This window comes from Aspergillus multicolor, assembly GCF_047715735.1.
Source record: "Aspergillus multicolor strain CBS 133.54 unplaced genomic scaffold BDW74scaffold_31, whole genome shotgun sequence".
Lineage (NCBI taxonomy): Eukaryota > Fungi > Ascomycota > Eurotiomycetes > Eurotiales > Aspergillaceae > Aspergillus > Aspergillus multicolor.
In genome coordinates this window covers 229367-246786 of record NW_027395982.1, presented here as the reverse complement: position 1 = coordinate 246786, position 17420 = coordinate 229367, and the positions used below count along the sequence as shown (strand labels likewise).

General features: G+C 50.7%; 5 protein-coding genes across 5 annotated transcripts; 3 read left to right on the top strand and 2 right to left on the bottom strand.

The window, feature by feature from the left end:
- Positions 1–1295: 1295 nt before the first annotated feature.
- BDW74DRAFT_85790 (uncharacterized protein) lies at positions 1296–4915 on the top strand. Its single transcript, XM_073733900.1, has 6 exons — positions 1296–1677; positions 1757–1920; positions 1991–2084; positions 2150–2378; positions 2432–4653; positions 4714–4915. The coding sequence occupies exons 1-6, from the start codon at positions 1488–1490 to the stop codon at positions 4791–4793; spliced, it is 2979 nt and encodes a 992-aa protein (XP_073580074.1). The 5' UTR covers positions 1296–1487; the 3' UTR covers positions 4794–4915.
- A 579-nt stretch (positions 4916–5494) lies between these two features.
- On the bottom strand, positions 5495–8360 carry BDW74DRAFT_85781 (putative sucrose transporter). The gene is made up of 8 exons (XM_073733899.1): positions 7820–8360; positions 7695–7720; positions 7386–7630; positions 7258–7324; positions 7135–7206; positions 6896–7085; positions 6725–6840; positions 5495–6673 (listed from the first exon to the last, which is right to left on the bottom strand). Exons 1-8 carry the CDS (start codon positions 7915–7917, stop codon positions 5778–5780), a joined length of 1710 nt encoding a protein of 569 aa, XP_073580073.1. The 5' UTR covers positions 7918–8360; the 3' UTR covers positions 5495–5777.
- Positions 8361–8514: 154 nt separating this feature from the next.
- BDW74DRAFT_160298 (glucose-6-phosphate dehydrogenase) lies at positions 8515–11221 on the bottom strand. The gene is made up of 10 exons (XM_073725597.1): positions 11002–11221; positions 10649–10721; positions 10567–10587; positions 10162–10506; positions 9893–10090; positions 9748–9832; positions 9619–9695; positions 9360–9567; positions 8936–9307; positions 8515–8878 (listed from the first exon to the last, which is right to left on the bottom strand). Exons 1-10 carry the CDS (start codon positions 11043–11045, stop codon positions 8763–8765), a joined length of 1539 nt encoding a protein of 512 aa, XP_073580072.1. The 5' UTR covers positions 11046–11221; the 3' UTR covers positions 8515–8762.
- Positions 11222–11437: 216 nt separating this feature from the next.
- BDW74DRAFT_160297 (uncharacterized protein) lies at positions 11438–13360 on the top strand. Its single transcript, XM_073725596.1, has one exon. The coding sequence runs from the start codon at positions 12523–12525 to the stop codon at positions 13027–13029; it is 507 nt and encodes a 168-aa protein (XP_073580071.1). The 5' UTR covers positions 11438–12522; the 3' UTR covers positions 13030–13360.
- Positions 13361–13450: 90 nt separating this feature from the next.
- Positions 13451–14240, top strand: BDW74DRAFT_181917 (60S ribosomal protein eL33; the record flags this gene model as incomplete). The annotated part of the gene is made up of 5 exons (XM_073730129.1): positions 13451–13546; positions 13602–13801; positions 13861–13902; positions 13959–14059; positions 14143–14240. The coding sequence occupies 5 exons, from the start codon at positions 13451–13453 to the stop codon at positions 14238–14240; spliced, it is 537 nt and encodes a 178-aa protein (XP_073580070.1).
- Positions 14241–17420: the final 3180 nt, after the last annotated feature.

Genomic DNA, 17420 nt, shown 5'->3' with positions numbered 1-17420 from the left:
CACCGGTGATGACGCCGGGCGGTTTTTTTATGTTCCTCGCTCTGTGACCCGTTCTTTTATCCTCTGGAGAGTCTGGTAAACTCATAGATGGTCCATGGCCAGAGCTATCAGTGATCAAAACATCAAAGTCATCAAGATCTGGCAAAATGCTCTGAGCCTCTGTTCGATCTTGTGCGCCAAGCCAGAGTGCTCCTCAGGTGGTCTTACCACAGCCAGATCCACAGGCTAAATTAAAGGTCAACACTAATCTGGGAACCTCCGATTTGTCTGGAGACTCTAAACCCTGGAGAGTAGGGTCAAACTGCTTCCTACCAGTACAACCACTTATCTAAGTAGTACGGGATACATGGATGAGTGCGCCAACCCACAGAACATGGACTGTACTCTGTACGATCCATCATAAGGCACCAAGACCATGAAACTCAGGCCGAAAGCCCAGATCAAGGCTTCCTTATCGGGAGTAGTGGAGTGCCACCGCCTGATCGGGTTTAGGATGTGGGAAGGATAACAGGACCGTGTTTTTGATTGGACAAAGCCCCTGACCAGTGACCTGATTCATTTTCATTTCATGATGTCTCCATTCAAGCTTCAAGCTGGTTGAACAACGGGGAGATTATTTGAAATATTTCTGATCGATGGTTTATGGTCTCTTGATCCTGCACAAAATAGCAGCAACTTCATATAGTAAGCTACGACATTACGGAGTAATAATGCACATATTCTCCGGAGTTGGGAGCTGCCATGCCGATTTCCTGAAGAATGTAGACCCCTGTAGGCCGTTTGACAGCGCAGCGATGACAGATTGGATTAGAGACGTTGATTGAAGCATACCCAGGACAGCCTTGGAAGGCCATGCTGCATTCACATTGGCTGGCGATCCGGCCAGAGATAATAGTTTTGGGATGGGCAGAACCTGAACCACGGCTGGGAGGGCTGTATTTTCCGACATAGTAAATTTCACCCCTGAAACGAGCGACTGGATAAGGTAGATCCCCATCACCACCACTTCCGCTGTCTTGCTCTGCCTCTCCTCCCTTTCTTTTCTTCATTTGCTTTCTGTTTCCTAATTTACCTCTTCCTATGTGCATTTATACCCTTCTAGTTCCTCTCACCTACCACAAACAAGCTGTGGCTCCGCTCGTTCTTGGTTTTGCTGCACGTTCGACGTGTTGTGCTGCAGGCGATCCTTAGGCACCCCCAGATGGCCATTGCTTTTCTCTCCAATTTTACTTAATTCATCCATCTTGAGCGTCCTGGTCTCATTATTCCCCTCGCTATCTCAACTCGCGCTCCGCTTTGTATTTCTAATTTCTACTGTGTACCAAAATACCGAACCGACGCTATCGCGCAACTCCTCCGTGCTGCCGGCTTGCTCGAACCGGTCGAAAAGCAAATCATTCGGCCGTTAGGCATCATCGGCCACGATTCCGCTCTGTTGCTATTAGCCGCCTCTTAGCGACAAAGAAACAGAAAGCTTAAGACCCAGGATGCCTTCGTTTACTCGTTTCTTCCGGAGTAAAGACTCCAATGCTGCGAAAAAGAGCTCAAAATCCACCGCGGCAGAAGACACCGGCCCTGCGAAGCCAACATGGACCGATGCGTGGCAGCGAACAGAGATTGCCCCAGAAGAGGTCCAGCAGCTGCTGAGAGCTTGCACTCAGGAACTCAAAGTACGAGGTATGTCAATACCCCTCCCTGAAAACGTGGACGCAATCCTTGCTTCTTTGCTGATCATTTCCTCGTTCTGCCTTGACAGCTCTCCAAACGCCGTTCATGCTACTTCCATTCCGTCCGAGCTCAGATACAGTCACAGCGACTGCTCGCAACTTCATTCGCAATTACTTCAATCAATCCGTGAAAAGAGGCTCGCCGTTCGCCGGAGATGATTTGGCACAGGAACTTCGCCTTACCGACCCGATGGTGAGATAGACCTTCTAGAAGATATGCTGCGGGACCACAGCTCTTACTTGCGTGCGTTGTCAAATTTTAGGTGCTGTGCAGCGTTATGAAATGGTGCTGGAGCAGACTCCCTGGGGGAGTTGTTACCTGGGAAGCCTACGAACTATTCAAGGTTGGCGAACAGGGTATGTTATAGATATCATGGTTGTGCAGCACAGATGTATCGTCGCACGGGCTAACTTGTACACAGACTCCCAGTTCGCTCGCGACGCATTCTCCACCTTTATACCTATCAGCGTGGATTCAGACGCTCGGGCCAAGATCATCTTTGACTTTTTCGACCTTTTGACAGCCGTTGCAGCGCATGGAAAGTCCAACGGTCTGGGAGGGCGAAAGCTTTCCCGATACGCTGGATGGTGGGCCTTCGAACATACGGACACTGGAAATGGCTTTGAAGCCGCCTACAAGAACTGGGCGAGGTGCATAAAGATTCTACATATGATGTTTTCCGGCATTTGCTAACCGTTCAAAGTGCCGCCGACGCTACCAGCCACTTGTTCTTTGCCTACCTACGCTCGCTTTCTCCCGACGCTCCCCGCGGTATGAACAGCATATCTACACTTCCAATCGCCTTGCAGTCTCTCGTTCAAGCTACCGAGTATCCGCCCGAGACGCCTACACTTCTTCAAGTCCCTACCACCAAAGTTGTCATGATCGTCGACACAGTCTCTCCTACTCCATTCGCATTACTGCGCCGGGCAAAGAACTTCGAGTATAGGGATAGTGATCAGCATTTGCGGGAATTTGCCGGCTACGAAGACCCCCTCAAAGCCCTCACTGATGAGTGTCTTCGGGTTCTGAAATGCATTGCGTCTACTAACCAATCTGCCGTGGACGAGCCAATTGTGGCAAACCGCGATGCTTCATGGTCAAGGTTCGAGGACCTTGGATTCGGAGGCGCTATCGACGCCACGTTTGAGGAGAACGGTCACTCCAGTTCCGCGCCCAAAAACTTTGGGGGTAGCTTGAGGTCTGTACCACATTCTGGTAGCGGTGACCTCGGTCGTCCTACAACGCCCTCGTGGGCCGACTTTATGTCAGCTGGGTTTGGTGATGAGAACTCTTTCAGATCCCCAGTCGCTCCCCTGCTTCTTCCTCCTGATAAGGTCCTTCCTCCGATTGCCACGGTGCGAGGTCAGAGCTCGCAGTCCCACAAGCGAGGTCTCAACGAGGAACCCTCTATTGACCCTGGTGAGTTGGCTAGTATCACCACTCTTGATTTGGACGATTCTTTCTGGTGGGTTTGGATTAGCAGTTTGGCAGGTGAGGAGCCCACCGCACGAAAGGCGGTCTTTGGGCGATGCGCTTTGCTCGAGACGATCATCAAAAACACGAAATGGCTGGTGCTAGAGGAACAAGTCAAGGGTGCTGCGCCAGAGCCTGATCCTGGCGCGTACATTGTCGAAAAGAAGCGGTTCTTCGGGTTTACAACTCGGAGGGGCAAGCTTTCGCGGCGCAAATCCTCGGCCAAGAAGATTAACTCTGTAGAGGACTCATACAAGCGACCCAATAACCAAGCGCCCAATAGCAAAGCTAGCATAGCTCCAGATCAGCATGCACGTATCCAGGCTGCGGCCGCCGCTCTACAGAGAAAGCACCGGGAAGAGCAGGAGCTCGCGAACGGAACTAAGTCCGCCGCGGTGCAGGATTCCTACTCAACAAAGACGAACTCTGTGATGACGCTGCAGCCGTCTATCTTGAACGAGGCCTCTCAAGCTATGAAATGGGCCAGCAACTACGACAAGAATGCGTATAGGACAGCCTACCTGAGCGACAGCCGTGCTGGCACAGGTGCCGTGACTGAAGAACCAAAGGAGCAGCCTGCTTCCTCGATGACAACCAGCACCAGACAGCCACCTCCCGCAACTCCCAAGAGCCCTACCTCTGCTTCAGCCAAATCGATGCCAACTGCAAATGAGAAGCCTAGTGGTAACGCGAAGGCTGTCACTGATGCTACAAAACAGACGACCGTAGAGTCTCCGTCCCAAGAACCAAAAGAAACTGTCGACCCGGAATTGCCGCATAGGCTGAAGAAAACAGGATTTAAGAACATGTTTGGAACGACGAAGAAGAAGGACGTGGAGGTAAAACAGCCTGTAAAGCCGGTAGAAGGCTCGGCTGTCGCTGCTGCCCGCGCAGCACTGGAGAGTAAAGCCAGGGCTTCGCAGGATCAGCCGTCTAATCGCAATGGGACGGCTCTGAAGAAGAAACCAGTTCCAGCCACAGCCCCTGCGAAGTTCATCAAGCCGGAGACAGAAGTGACGCATGAGCCAACAGCTGTTGCAGCTCCAGTGGCAAAGTCCAGCGCTCCGACTCCGGTCCCAGAACCCACGCCAGCTCCAGCTCCCGATGCCATGAGTGATCAACCCAAGATCCGGCGCGAGGCTGAGTACGACGCTCTTTCCCGGGTAGACACCAACGAGCAGGTAGCAGCGGATAAGGAATTTTCAAGGTTTGACCAAGGGCCCTTGGTGGAACAGCCAGCGTTCGTTCCCGAAGACTCGCCTGTCGAGGAGGTATCTTCTGAAGAGAATGCTATAGAGGAGCCCGCCCCCAGCTCTCCAGTACGAGCCAATAACACTTCCCAGGATCGTTGGGCCCAGATTCGCAAGAATGCCGCGGAAAGGATAGTTCAGGCTGAAGCTCGTCCGAGTACCGCTGATGATGAAGATGGCAACACCAGCGAGGAAGAAAGTAAGATGCTTCATCCTTCCCACTCCCTTAAACTCAATGCTAATATTTGTGTTGTGTAAGGCTTCGAAACTCGCGCTGCCCGTATCAAAGCAAGGGTGGCTGAACTGACCGGAAACATGCAAGCTGCAAACCGACCTTAGAGTCCAAGCCCGCAGTCGCCTTTTCGCGAAACCCTTCACGGCTTCACTTGTCTTGATTTCGGTCCTAGCATCTATATCTGCTGAGTCCCTATCTGTGTGTTCTTTTGAATAGCCATATTCCCCTTCGATGTTTTGTCTTACCTTTCACCTTTTCTTGAGATATCCTACCTAGCAGTTCATATCTCTTGGCTAAGCCTCACCTGTCCTCAGTTCCCAGAGACAGACGTACGCGTGACGCCCATCCATGTTCATTGATTACGATTTTGTCTTCTGTTCGCCTTGTAATTCGCCTCCTCTTCTCTCTACAGCCGTTTGCTGTTTCTTACCCTCTACGGCAGTGGCACTTACCCTTTCCGTTTCCAATTTTTTCATTTTGTTATATTCCCCCTCTTGTCTTTGTGCTATATCTCTGCGTTAGTTTCCTATTGTTTCCTCTCTTTGTTATTTTACTACTGTATTTGGCATTTATCAAAAAGGTACCAAGGTACCTCAGCAGACTCAGCTATGTATTCATCTCCTTTGCTATGCCACCTACCAAGTAACTATCTAATACGTCAAAGAGAACCAAGAACTGAATAGTTTGGTCGTGTAATTCTTTGGTATCTCCTCACTCGAACTAAACGCATTGTTTTAGGTCTCTCTCACTTTTTTAAATCAATGTATACAGAGTGTCCAACCGCTAAGTAACCGAGCATGGCATTATCAGTCAAAAATATCATGATTAAGTACAGTAATGCGATATAGCTCTATGTGTACATAATATGTACCGTAGGCGAATCTTTATTATACGTACAAGTCTCAGCATGCACAAGGTCATTCATTAGTATATCCAGGGTATCGAGCGAATTATAGACGTCGCTGGGCGCAATCAGGAATAAGATATACGCGAGTGATTAGGAAAGGCAGTAATAGGGAAAACAACGGGCCATCGTCACGCAGTAGAGAATAGAAGAAGAATAGAAAGATATACGGATCGGATACTCATTATAAGACATACCGCAGCCGTCTCGTGGCCTCCACAGCGATAAGCGCACTAAGAGCGCCAATGAAAAGACAGATCGAGATGGCGTTCGGAGTGCTCTTGTCTAGGTCCATCCAGGTTGAGTCGTTCGCAGAGTCGTCGCGCTTCGTGCTCCCGGGCTCGAGGATGCTGAAGACGATCCAGCTGATGAAGGTGCCCACGAATTGAGGCAGGGTTGTGTAGACATTCAGCACGCCGAGGTAGATGCCGGCGAGTTCGCCTGTGGAGGGGATATTCGAGATTCCATCCTCAGCGTCGGAGTCGCTATCTGGGTCGTGGTGGTTGAGGCGAAGGACGTCCAATTCGGAGGCGTCGCTGCCGTTGAGGTCACCGTAGCCGCCTGAGCGAACGGTAGAGGAGGTGATCATTGTGACACCGGAGAGGCGAGATACTTGGGAGGGGTTCATTGCGAGGCGGTTGATTTCGACGCCCATGAAAGCGAATGGCGCCCAGCAGCTGACGGCCCATGGAATGCCGCAGATGGCAACGAGGAAGGTCGCGAAAGCACGTGAGCGTGCTAGCGGCGCGAAGATCATGGTGGCTGCGAAGACGACATGGGAAATGAGCCAAGTCGTCTGGAGGTCGGGACGTATCTTAGTGATCTTTGTGAGTAAAGCTGCTATGCCGGGAGGGGGACGGGGAGTGAATCGCGCCCGCTTGGTGTCCGGCGGCTGAACGCAGAACGGCATAAGAACAGAACTGATGAAAGTGATGGACGAGAAGACCACCAATGAGAGACTACCAACGCGTCCGATTTCTCCTAGCATATCCGCGGGTCGACTCGCATCCTTGGAGACTTCGTATCGAAAGTAGGTCTCGCCAACCCATGTGGTACTGTAGAAGAGGAATGGGAACCAGCCTGCAAAGATGTCAGCTTTTAACCGGGGATGTTCTTAGCTGGGCGAATTACCAATCCACGCCCAGAACTGTGCCCAACAGATGGCCTGGATACGTGGAGGCAGGTCCATGGTCGTTCGGAATAACTGCGTGAGCACTTGAAAAGCCCCAGTTTTCCCATCAGAATCCCTGTTACAGTCAGCGTCATCGATTCATGATAGTACGGCATAGTAAGCCTCTTTACCTCGCTGTGATCAGGATTCGCTCCTTCACGGAGTAGGACGTAACAGCTACCGCTGCCAACAAAGCCAATGCAGCAATGACGGTCATCTGCCTGAATTGGGTGTCGCCAAAGGTGGTGCCGAAAATGCTAACAATGTCAAGAGACCCAAACACGTATCCGATAAGCTGACCGACAGCCGACATCCTGGTAGCTTCACAAAATTAGTGTATTCCCAAGCCATTGCCCATATACTGACATACCCCATGCTGACCCCGCCTGTTGCGATGGAATAGGTAACGTATCTACAATCAAGCTCCGGGCACATGCTTGGACTAGGCGCCGTCAGAAACATCTATCCAAAGTGTCCAGTTCCATATACTTACCGACGTTGATGGCGAAGTCTACAGCGTAGATGCTAAGTACGGCGAGAGCAATCGTGGCGCTGGCAGCCTGCAATGAGAACCGGGGTCAACCATCTGACCACAAAGTCACCCCTCAATGTCGACCATACCTTCTCCGTGTCTTTAACAAAAACACCTACAATCTCCGACGTCCAACCTAGTACTAATAGACATCCTGAAACAACGAGCGAGCCCCCGATCATAAACGGCCTTCGCCTTCCCCATTTGGACCGAGATCGATCTGCAATGACACCGATGAGGGGTTGTATTACCAGTCCGGAGAGAGGCCCAGCAATCCAGACAAGCGACGTTCGCGACTTGGTAAGGCCCAATTGGAGGAGGTACGGGGTACAGTCTGCCGCAGGAGGTAATTAGAGGTATGGTCGGAGGGAGCTGTGTCCGTCGAGGTCAATTCTTACAGGTCATCTCAATGCCCCAGGTAAATCTATTCGTGAAACAAAGTCAGTCAATTGTTCCAATTGTGAAGCAGTGCATCCTGAACACGAGCGCCGAAGACGCGAGATAAGAGGACAAAAGTACATACTGTAATCCCAGCAAGCTGAAGGTCAACAGCGCCATCCGCATCGACTCCGTCCGTCCCTTGATTGAGGGTGAGCCCACCCATCTTGCAGCTTGCGGCATGTCTATATCGTAGTACTGCTCAGCCTTCCATGAGCCAGTTGTCAGCGGTCGCCTGGTCGCGTGCCTACGTTCCGGCTAAGATGAGCGTTGCCGGGGCTCGAAGCGCGTCGCCGCTGAGCTTCGCAGCCAGATCGTAGGGTGTGTAATTCAGCCGGCTATACTAGACAATGTTCTGGGGGGTATATAATCGCAACGGTTGTCGCACGATTGGCAAGCTTTAAAGGGGATAAAAATAGCGATGAAGAATGTGGTTTAATGAGATCAGAGTGCGCACAGCCGCTTCGGAGAGGTTGCGAGTTCAGGGGAGCGGGATTCGAGCGCGTATAAGCTTATGATCATAAGTCTTTGGCTGTGCAGAAACGAGAGGTTCGTATAAGCGAGTGGAAACAGGAACGAATGAATTAAATTAAGGGAGAAAAGGGTATAAGGCTGGTGAATATGGGGCGGGCTGTTGTTGATGGCGCAGGCTGCATGCGGGCCGACTCAACTAATTTTCCCGTTCGGGCGTTGGGGGAGACCCACCTGCTGGGACCGGAGCCTCAGCGTCTCGCTACTAGGATCCAGGCACTACAATTCAAGGTCGGTAGCTATTTAACGGAGATATCCATATCCTAGCACAGACGTATCAGATTTCAAAATGCTTGGTTGTATATAGCAGAACTATCATTAGCAGCCGCTCAGCCCAAACCATCACGTAGCCTCACAAAGACACCATGTTGTCATCTTTAGGATAGATATCAGTCGTGTTAACATTAAGCTCTCATTTTCCATTAAAACGAAACAGACGCCGTAAACCCAGTCGCTCTTGTTATTGCGAAACCGTGCCCTTTTTATGCGTACCACACTTACAGCCTGTTAGGGCCAGCAGTGTGCGTCAAAGGCCATTGGTAGCCCGCAGCATCGCTGAACTTGTAGCCATAGGACGCAGTAAAGTCGTCAAGGACGGAGGGTCCGCGGGAGCCTAGACTCAGCTGTTAGTCGGGGAGTCCACGAGTGATCGCACAGGCTTCGCGCTTACCGTAGGGGTACTCCATGGGGATGATCTCCTTGTTGTCGTCAAGGTAGTGGAGCAGAGGAGTGAACATCCTCCAGCTAGCATCGAGCTCGTCGTCACGGACGAAGTTGGAGTGGTCTCCCTTGAGAGCATCCAGAATCAAGGACTCGTAGGCCTCGGGAATCTTGAGGTCGGAGAATCGGCGACGGTAGGTGAGATCCAGCTCAGTAACCACTGTCTGCATGGAAAGTCCAGGAAGCTTCGAGTTCATCTTAATGTAAACGGACTCGTTAGGCTGGACGCGAATGACAAGCTCGTTGCGGGGGATGTCCTTGAAGATGCCAGAAGTCACGTCCTTGAATTGGATACGGATCTCGGTCTTCTGCTCGTTGAGGGCTAAAAATCGTTAATATATGACACACCGGGGTGCAATGTCAAAAATTCATACCTTTACCAGCCTTCATGATGAAAGGAACACCGTCCCATCGCTCATTCTTGATGTGAGCGACCAGGGCACAGAATGTGGGGCAGCGAGAGTCCTGCGGGACGGTGTCATCCTCCTTGTAGGCAGGCTTGCTGCCATCCAGTGATCTACCGTACTGGCCGATGATGACATCCTTGGGCTGAATTGGATCCATGGCGCGGAGAACGCGAACCTGTATAATGGATTAATATCACCCAAAACAACCTGTTCGGCAAATACTTACCTTCTCGTCACGAATATCCTCAGCGGAGAAGGAGATGGGGCGCTCCATGGCAAGCAGTGTCAGGACCTGCAGAAGGTCTAGAGCAGCTAAGTCAGTACATGGTCCAATCAAACGGCGCTGCATACATACGGTTCTGCATAACATCACGGATGATGCCGAATTCATCGAAATATCCACCACGGCCTTCCGTACCGAAGGGCTCCTTGAATGTAATCTATGAAAACGAAGTCTGTCTTAGCAAACCATCCGGCGGAAGCGTGTGGAATGATCTTACCTGAACGTTGTCGATGTGATGACGGTTCCAGGTAGCATTGAAGAACTCGTTGCCAAAGCGCATGATAAGAATGTTCTTAACCATCTCCTTGCCCAGGTAGTGGTCGATACGGAAGATCTCGTCCTCCTTCCAGTTAGGCTCGAGGGCTTTTTGAAGGTCGCGAGAGCTCTGAAGGTCCTTGCCGAAGGGTTTCTCGACCTATAGTCCGACGGAGAACAGATTAGCCCTTTTCGCTTCCTTCGCGCTATTGTAATCGCCATCGGACTCACAATGATACGAGCGACGCCGTTCTTGGGGTAGCAATTGCGCTTCAACTGCTCGGAGACTGTGGTGAAAACGCTGGGGGGGAGCGCCATGTAGAAAACTCTGTTCTGTTCCTTCTGGTCCTTCTCGATCTCCTCCAGGTGCTTTGCGAGGTTCTTGAAGGAGTCATCCTGGTCGTATTGGCCGCTGATGTATGTGCAAAGCTCGCAGAAGCTGTTCAGCTGTTCTTCAATTTCCTTCGTGGGAGTCTTAATGTATGAGCGCACGCGCTTAAGGTATTCGTTGTGGTCCATCTTTGTACGGGCATATCCAACGATCTTGATCCCCTTGGGGAGGAACTTGTTGCGGAACTGCAGCGGTGGTTAATCGGTGACATCAGAACCGGATCTCGGTGATCGGCAAGAACATACAAGTCCAAAAAGAGCTGGGAACTGTCCGAATTGTCAGTCTCATGCAGTTTAGAATTTCAGAAACATGGCGGGAGTAACGAACAGTCTTTTTCTTCGCGAGGTCACCGGAGGCACCTAGTACCACAATGACGGTGTCATCTTTGAGCTCGACAGTGCTGCGCCGACCGTCCATGTTAGCAGCTAAACAGGCAGAATTTCGAGAGCTCAATTGAAAACGCTGGAGTATAGTTGGGAGAGCGTGGAAGTGAAGAAAGGTCCGCGGAACGTCAATTAAGCCCTGAATGCTTATTGAAGCGTAAAATGAAAAGCGAGTTGAGCGTGTGTTGAGGAGGAAGAGCTGGGTGGTGCTCTTTTTGGGCAAGGGAGAGTTCAGTGTGAACGGGCGGGCTGGGAGGCACGGAGGGGCAGTGATGTAATGCTGGTGGAAATACTCACCTCCCATTCTGCTGCTCCTCGGCGCGGGCTATCGTGGCGGACATCTTATCGGAGGAAATATGGTTCGGAATTCAAGGAAAGGTAGTAAGTAAGAATAGGAAGAGTTGCTCAAGAGAAAAAATAGTGTATTGAGAGGGGGAAAGCTTGTAAGGGAGGGGTGAAAGAGGTTTGTTGGAAAAATCCCCTACCGTCAGTGCCGGCGGAGCAGCCTACGTTTTAAACGCCGTGAGGGCTTCTCGAGCTACGGAGTTCCGGCGACTGATTGATTGCTTGCTTGCTAAGAATTATGGGCTTTCTGTGACTCCCAGTCGCGTTGGGTGGGTCGTAAGTGTGGCCGGGCTTCTGTCTTCCACTGCGATGATGCTTGACATGGACCTGATGCCGAAGCTCCCGTGGCAGTCCCTCTTTCATTTGTCTTGTTGAGGGAAACGCAGAGGATCGGCCATTATCTAATTGATTATCAAGCTGCATTGAGATACTCTTGAGGCCCGAGGGCTGTCTTGAGTTATCTACATGGTGACTATCTCGTTGGACTCTGCTTGCGGCGATGACAGTGGGTTTATATCATAGCTCCATTCGCGGCTCCATCCCCAACGCCATCACCGGGAGTTGATATTGTTTTGTTACCCCTCATACGTACGTATCTACTTGGAGTCTTGTATACGTATTTGGGACCCTCATTGTACCCCTAAGGTCCCTTACAAATCAATTTATCCGAGCATAGGAGCCAAGTCAAGAATCTCAACCAAACAGCTGCTCCACCGCCAGCCCTCATCCATGGACGGATGACCCTCGCATCTAGTCGCATGGCAACAGTCTATTACTACTTAACCCCGCGCAGTCTTTGAGCTGATACGAAACCATATTTGATAGACGGAAAAAGAAACTACGGCTTACTGCCCTTCCCCTCATTCTTAGTACGGCACCTTATCAGGCCTAAAGTTGAGGGCCCTCCCAAGGTCAGGGCCATATCCGCGGGAAGGGGCCCGTATGCTTAATGTTATAAATACTCTGAGAAATCAGAATGTCTCCACGGAGCGGCCCCCAGTTCGATACACTGTGGAATGCGATACCGCAGGTGCCCATCGTCTGCTTTAACCTTTAGGCGTCGTGCTACCATCTCCAAGGTGCTGACCACGTGTAAGCAACAATAAGCAAGTTACATTCGACAAAGGAGACTGGCAGAAGCAGCTACCGGTCACGGTCACGTCGTAACTCTGCAAGTGCATCTGAGCCTCGCCCGCTTTCTGCAGAAAACCTGTTCAACATGCATCACCGCCGGTCTCCGAGAACCCGCTTCAACCTTGAGTCAATTGATAAAACAACAAGGATGCTCGATATCAGCAATAATAATGCAACATCCATCAGGAACCATCAACCGGGCCTGGTCCGCGGGGTCGGATCGGCACATTTGTCATTTAGAACGAACGATACGGATTCTATTTTCCCGTAAACTTATCCGTCGTGATCGACCGAGTGCATCACTCGGGCCAGCTTCCTCCGGAGTTAAGAACAAGGATCATGAGGCACAGTGAGCTTAAACTGAGGCTTCAAGAAGGCTGCACTGTTACACAAGCTGTCTTGTCCTCCGTATATCGGCACTTTTGTTTCTTTGCTTTTTTCGGTGTAACCAGCGCACCATCTCCGGATCAAGACCACAATATCCAGAGATCTATAGGAATGCGCATGCTTCACGGGGAAGGAGAAAGCATTCAGGGTCGGTTGCCGAATCCATGTGGGGCAATTTTTCCCAATCAGTGCTTCGGTCTGATCTTCTTGAAGATGTGGTTGACGGTTAGAAACTGCTTGCTCCACTGCTGCCGCGATGGCGGTACAGATCCAAGTTGCCATATCAGTAATGTAGGTCCTGCCACCGAGGGCAGACAGCATCGGCAGTGCGGCTATGGCCAGGTCTCCAGATTTTCAAGCAAAAACAAAGAATACGCCGCCCATGGTTATGGGTATCCGCCGAGATTCGAGAAACCTTATCTAGCTGCATGGGAATGGAGTCCTGCACTCACCATTTAGGGGATGACCTGCTTCGAGGGTGTCAGCTGGGAGCTCTCGGACTACAGAAGCCCGACGGTAAAATGGTGACATGGTGGGGTTCGTGAAGCCACAATTCCAGAACATCATCAGAGAAGCCTTGATTATCTCGGGCGTGGAAAAGCATATTCTCCGGGGCAATCCCGAAGTAGCATAGCTCAAAGATCATGTGAAGCGCATCACGGGACTTCGGGCAGCCCTGGGGCAACTTGGGGGTGGCTCGCTAAGCGTCCCGTTTTGGGTTAGGGCGAGCCGCGCCGAACACACGGCAAATTGGTGGCCATTGTGCGTCTTAGAATCTCCAACCGAAGCGACGACAACCCACGACAACCCGGACGACTTTGCGGGTCATTTTGACAACCTTTCGACTTGTTTGTGTTGCCCGCTCAGAATAACCGTCATAATGCCTTCCGAACACGGTCACAGACGTGAGTACGCCCTGGAGTCGAAAATGGTGGCTGCGATGTGGTGGATGCGGATTGAATTGCGCGACAATCGGGTGTATTGGGATTTGGGTTTATCGAAGACATAGCTAACGTATTCCTCGCTTCTAGTCTACGTCAAGTAAGTTGCGCCCTGTCGTTTTGCCGCCGCGCCGTTGCCGATATGAAAACCGGTCATCAAATCGCCCTCCATCGATATCGCGGGTCAAGCATGGGATAGTCAGCCGAGCAGATGGGTTAATACGGTTGTTCTTTAGGGGTCGCCACCTGAGCTACCAGCGCTCCAAGCGCGCTGTCAACCCCAACACAAGGTACCGATCCGAGAACCGAGCATTGGGACGAACACGGGTTTCTGACGAAGTCACAATAGTCTGATCAAGATCGACGGTGTTGAGAACACTGAGGCCGCCAAGTGAGTGATTCGGAATATCGATTGGGTATACGAGGCAAATACTAAGACGGGAACAGCTTCTACCTTGGCAAGAAGGTCGCTTTCGTCTACCGGGCCAAGCGTGAGGTTCGGGGCTCCAACATCCGGGTGATCTGGGGCAAGGTCACCCGCCCTCACGGTACGTGAACAATTGAGCGGCGAGAACACCGGCGATGAGATGCGAGACGAACTGGAACGGCCATACTAACAAGAACCGAGCAGGCAACTCCGGCGTTGTCCGCGCACAGTTCCGCCACAACCTCCCCGCAAAGTCCTTCGGTGCCACCGTCCGTGTCATGCTCTACCCCTCCAACATCTAAACGCCCCCGTTTGTTTTTCATATATCCGCGGCACAACTCCGGAATCTTTGCGCAGACGGTCAGGCAAGGAGTCGACAGGATGAGCCCAGGTTGAGATGGAGTTAGTGGGTTGATAATGATCGTGGGAGAGGCAGGGCCGGACAGCCCAGCCCTACGAATCTCAAAATAAAAGATAAAATGGGATCTCTTGTCTACTTTAACACATGGTTATTGTTCCATCTTAATAGACATTCAGCCGGCATGCCTTGTTGCAAGAATATTGCCTAAGGGCCCGTGAGATTGTCTAGACGGCATGGGCTACTCCAGTGTATTCTTTGGCGCTCATGAACACCCAATTCAGACATTTCATCTCGCCTGAATCGTTTTCTCAGCATCTTAAGTTTGATATTCCGCCTCGGTCTACTTCAGCATATCTCAGCCACAAAGTCCCAACGCGACTTCTGCTTGGATGAGATCATTGCCGATGCATTCAACGTGCAACTTATAATTCCGTCCTGCCGTTCACATTTCCGCGTTTTATTCCACGTAGTATACCTGCCATCGACAACTGCTCCGGTAACATTCACGCTGGGCCCAATCATTTCCTCAACGCTGATTGAAATCGGGTTTCAAGCCTTGAGCAACCATCACGAATAACGAGGCCCTGGATTTGACCCATGGCTCCAACCCATGTTCAGAGAGCTGGACACACTGGACATAGATTGTCTGCAGGTAGTCCGTACCTAACTCTGTAGTATCTTGGCCTTGTCAGCCCTAACCGTGGAGTATGCTTTGGGGAACCAGCCATTCCCAAGTGCCCGGACGGCTTCTGCATCGTATTCCAGCAAGTAAGTAGCCTTGCGTGTTTGTGTGCATAGTTGGCAATTTCAGCAGTATATGCGGCAAAGGACAAGTGAGTAGACTGTATTCAATCATGAGTCGGCTCCCTTCGGACGTCACATTCATTGTCCAAGCTTGGCCTAACAGCAATCGCGAGGGGACTAATTCTCCGGTCCGTATATGGCCTCTATCACGATGTCGGCAAGTATGGATACCTCTATTGCCCGTTTATGATATGTTGGTCGGTTAGGACCTAAGATTGAAATATCTGCCTTTTCCATTTTTCTTAATTGAATGGACAATAAGTGATAAATACCTATAGCAGCATGTATATGACTAGGCTGCAGTAAGCAATCAGCAACTCAGTCCGGAATTCAGGTGACTCAAGTCCCATCAAGGTGTAATAAGGATTCCTGAGGGATATATAACTAACTATACAAACTCACCATGAATCGCTTCAGCTTGATGTTTATATGCGTTTGTACTAGAATCATATCTGTCAGGCTGGTTGCCAGTTATCTGCTCCTTGGTTTCGAGACTCAAATATTGGGGAAGTGACGAGCGACAGACTTCAGAGCACTTTATGAAGGGTACAATTCTCACAGGAGGTAGTTCAATATTCTGCCCCTCGCATTGTAAGGTCTCTCTTCTGTTGATACGGGTCGCCGAGGTTGCCATGTTGTTCGCAAGTATTACTCTAGCGTTTTGCAGTATTCGCGGTTAATAGGAAAGAAGCAAGTACCCATCCAGCCATGGCTTAATGAACGTTTCTGAGTGAATTCGACCTCATTCTTGTTCTAGGCGTAGCGATCCTTCGAATAGGTTGGCAATCGGAAGAGTTACTGTTAGAAATCAAGGATCTTGCAGACAGGAAGATATAAGTCACCTACGGTCGATAACAGCTCAATTGGCTCTAATGCCAGGTTATCTTCAAACAATCTGAGAGATCGGAGATACGCAAACGCTGTGTTAGCTGAATGGGTGAAATTGCATATTCCGGAGGAACATAATACGGCGAAGGACAGCTTCATAGAGCTAAGAATATATATCTGTGCGCGGAGGGATAAATCTTGGGTTAATTGCTAATTTCCGTGCATAAGACTCAGAATGAAGACACTAGATATCAACACGCTGTTCAACATCCCCTGACACGCTATAAAATGATAAGCAAGGTTCCAAAATCGAAACGTATGATGCATGTCTCCCCATAAGGATGCCGGCGCCGCATATAGATATAGCGGAGAAGAGAGACCCACAAACAATAATGTGCGGAGATACTCGAGTTATGACGTAGTTCCCGTAAATTCAGTTCTCAGTCCTATGAGCCTGAGTCATCCATAAAAATCTGTAACTAACAAGAGAAACTTGACCCTCCTTGCATGACGCTCCGAGGAGCTTGAGTTAATGAGGATTAAGGTAGGCGCCATCCCCCACTATACCGACCCACCGGGCACCTGGAATGAAGATCGTCGGACATCAACGGCCAACGCCAACGGTCAAGTGGAGGGTCTTAGGAGTCCTTCGGTGGGGTGTGATGGGAGCTGTGAAACTCCGCGAGTCGTCAAGGGACTTAAGACACAAGTATGAGCCTATGAGGTGGATGACTGATAAACATGCAGAACTGTACGGATTACGGTCCAGTTCTGCAGTTCCATGCATTGGAGATCAACAGCCTACGCTAAGCTTCAGGGAATCACAAGTACCGAGGCTGGCGGACGGCGGATGGATAGTAGTCCTGCTTTAGGATAAACTGGTGATGCAGTGTATAAGTTGGGCCATCCGTGTCAGCAATAAGTGGCAAACAACCAATTGGAAAACTCCGGGACGCCTGCAAGAGAGCCCAAGTACGGAGCGCTTGAGTTGTGCTATTGTTTTGGCTAGAGACTTGTTTTTCAGATTTCCTTGCTTGTTGTTTAGTGGCTACTACTCCGGACACGGCGGCGGCATACGGAGTAGCCGGAAGCAATCAGCGAGAGACAGCGGAGTGGGCGAGGAGTGGTTGCACAATCGTCTCACCAGCGATCGCTAGCTCAGCTGCTAGGAGCCTAGACACCGATCCAAGCCAGCATCATGGACTGCGAGCCTGTCGTTCGGTTTGTCGTCGTTCCTGGCACGCGGAGAGAGTCCCATGGATCAGCCAGCGTGGTGTGGAGAGCAGTCGTAACCAGCCTAGAACCACTACCAAGGACTGGGAGAAGAATTTGCTAGTCAGAACTTAGAACCTTTGAAATTTGAAACCCGATCAATGGCTGATCGAAAGACCATTCGAGAAGAAAGAACGAAAGGCCGACTGTGATAGGAGAGGTTCTGCCAGATTCAGGTGGTGCTTGCGTGGCGCTGGCTGTCAACTCGTCCAGTTTG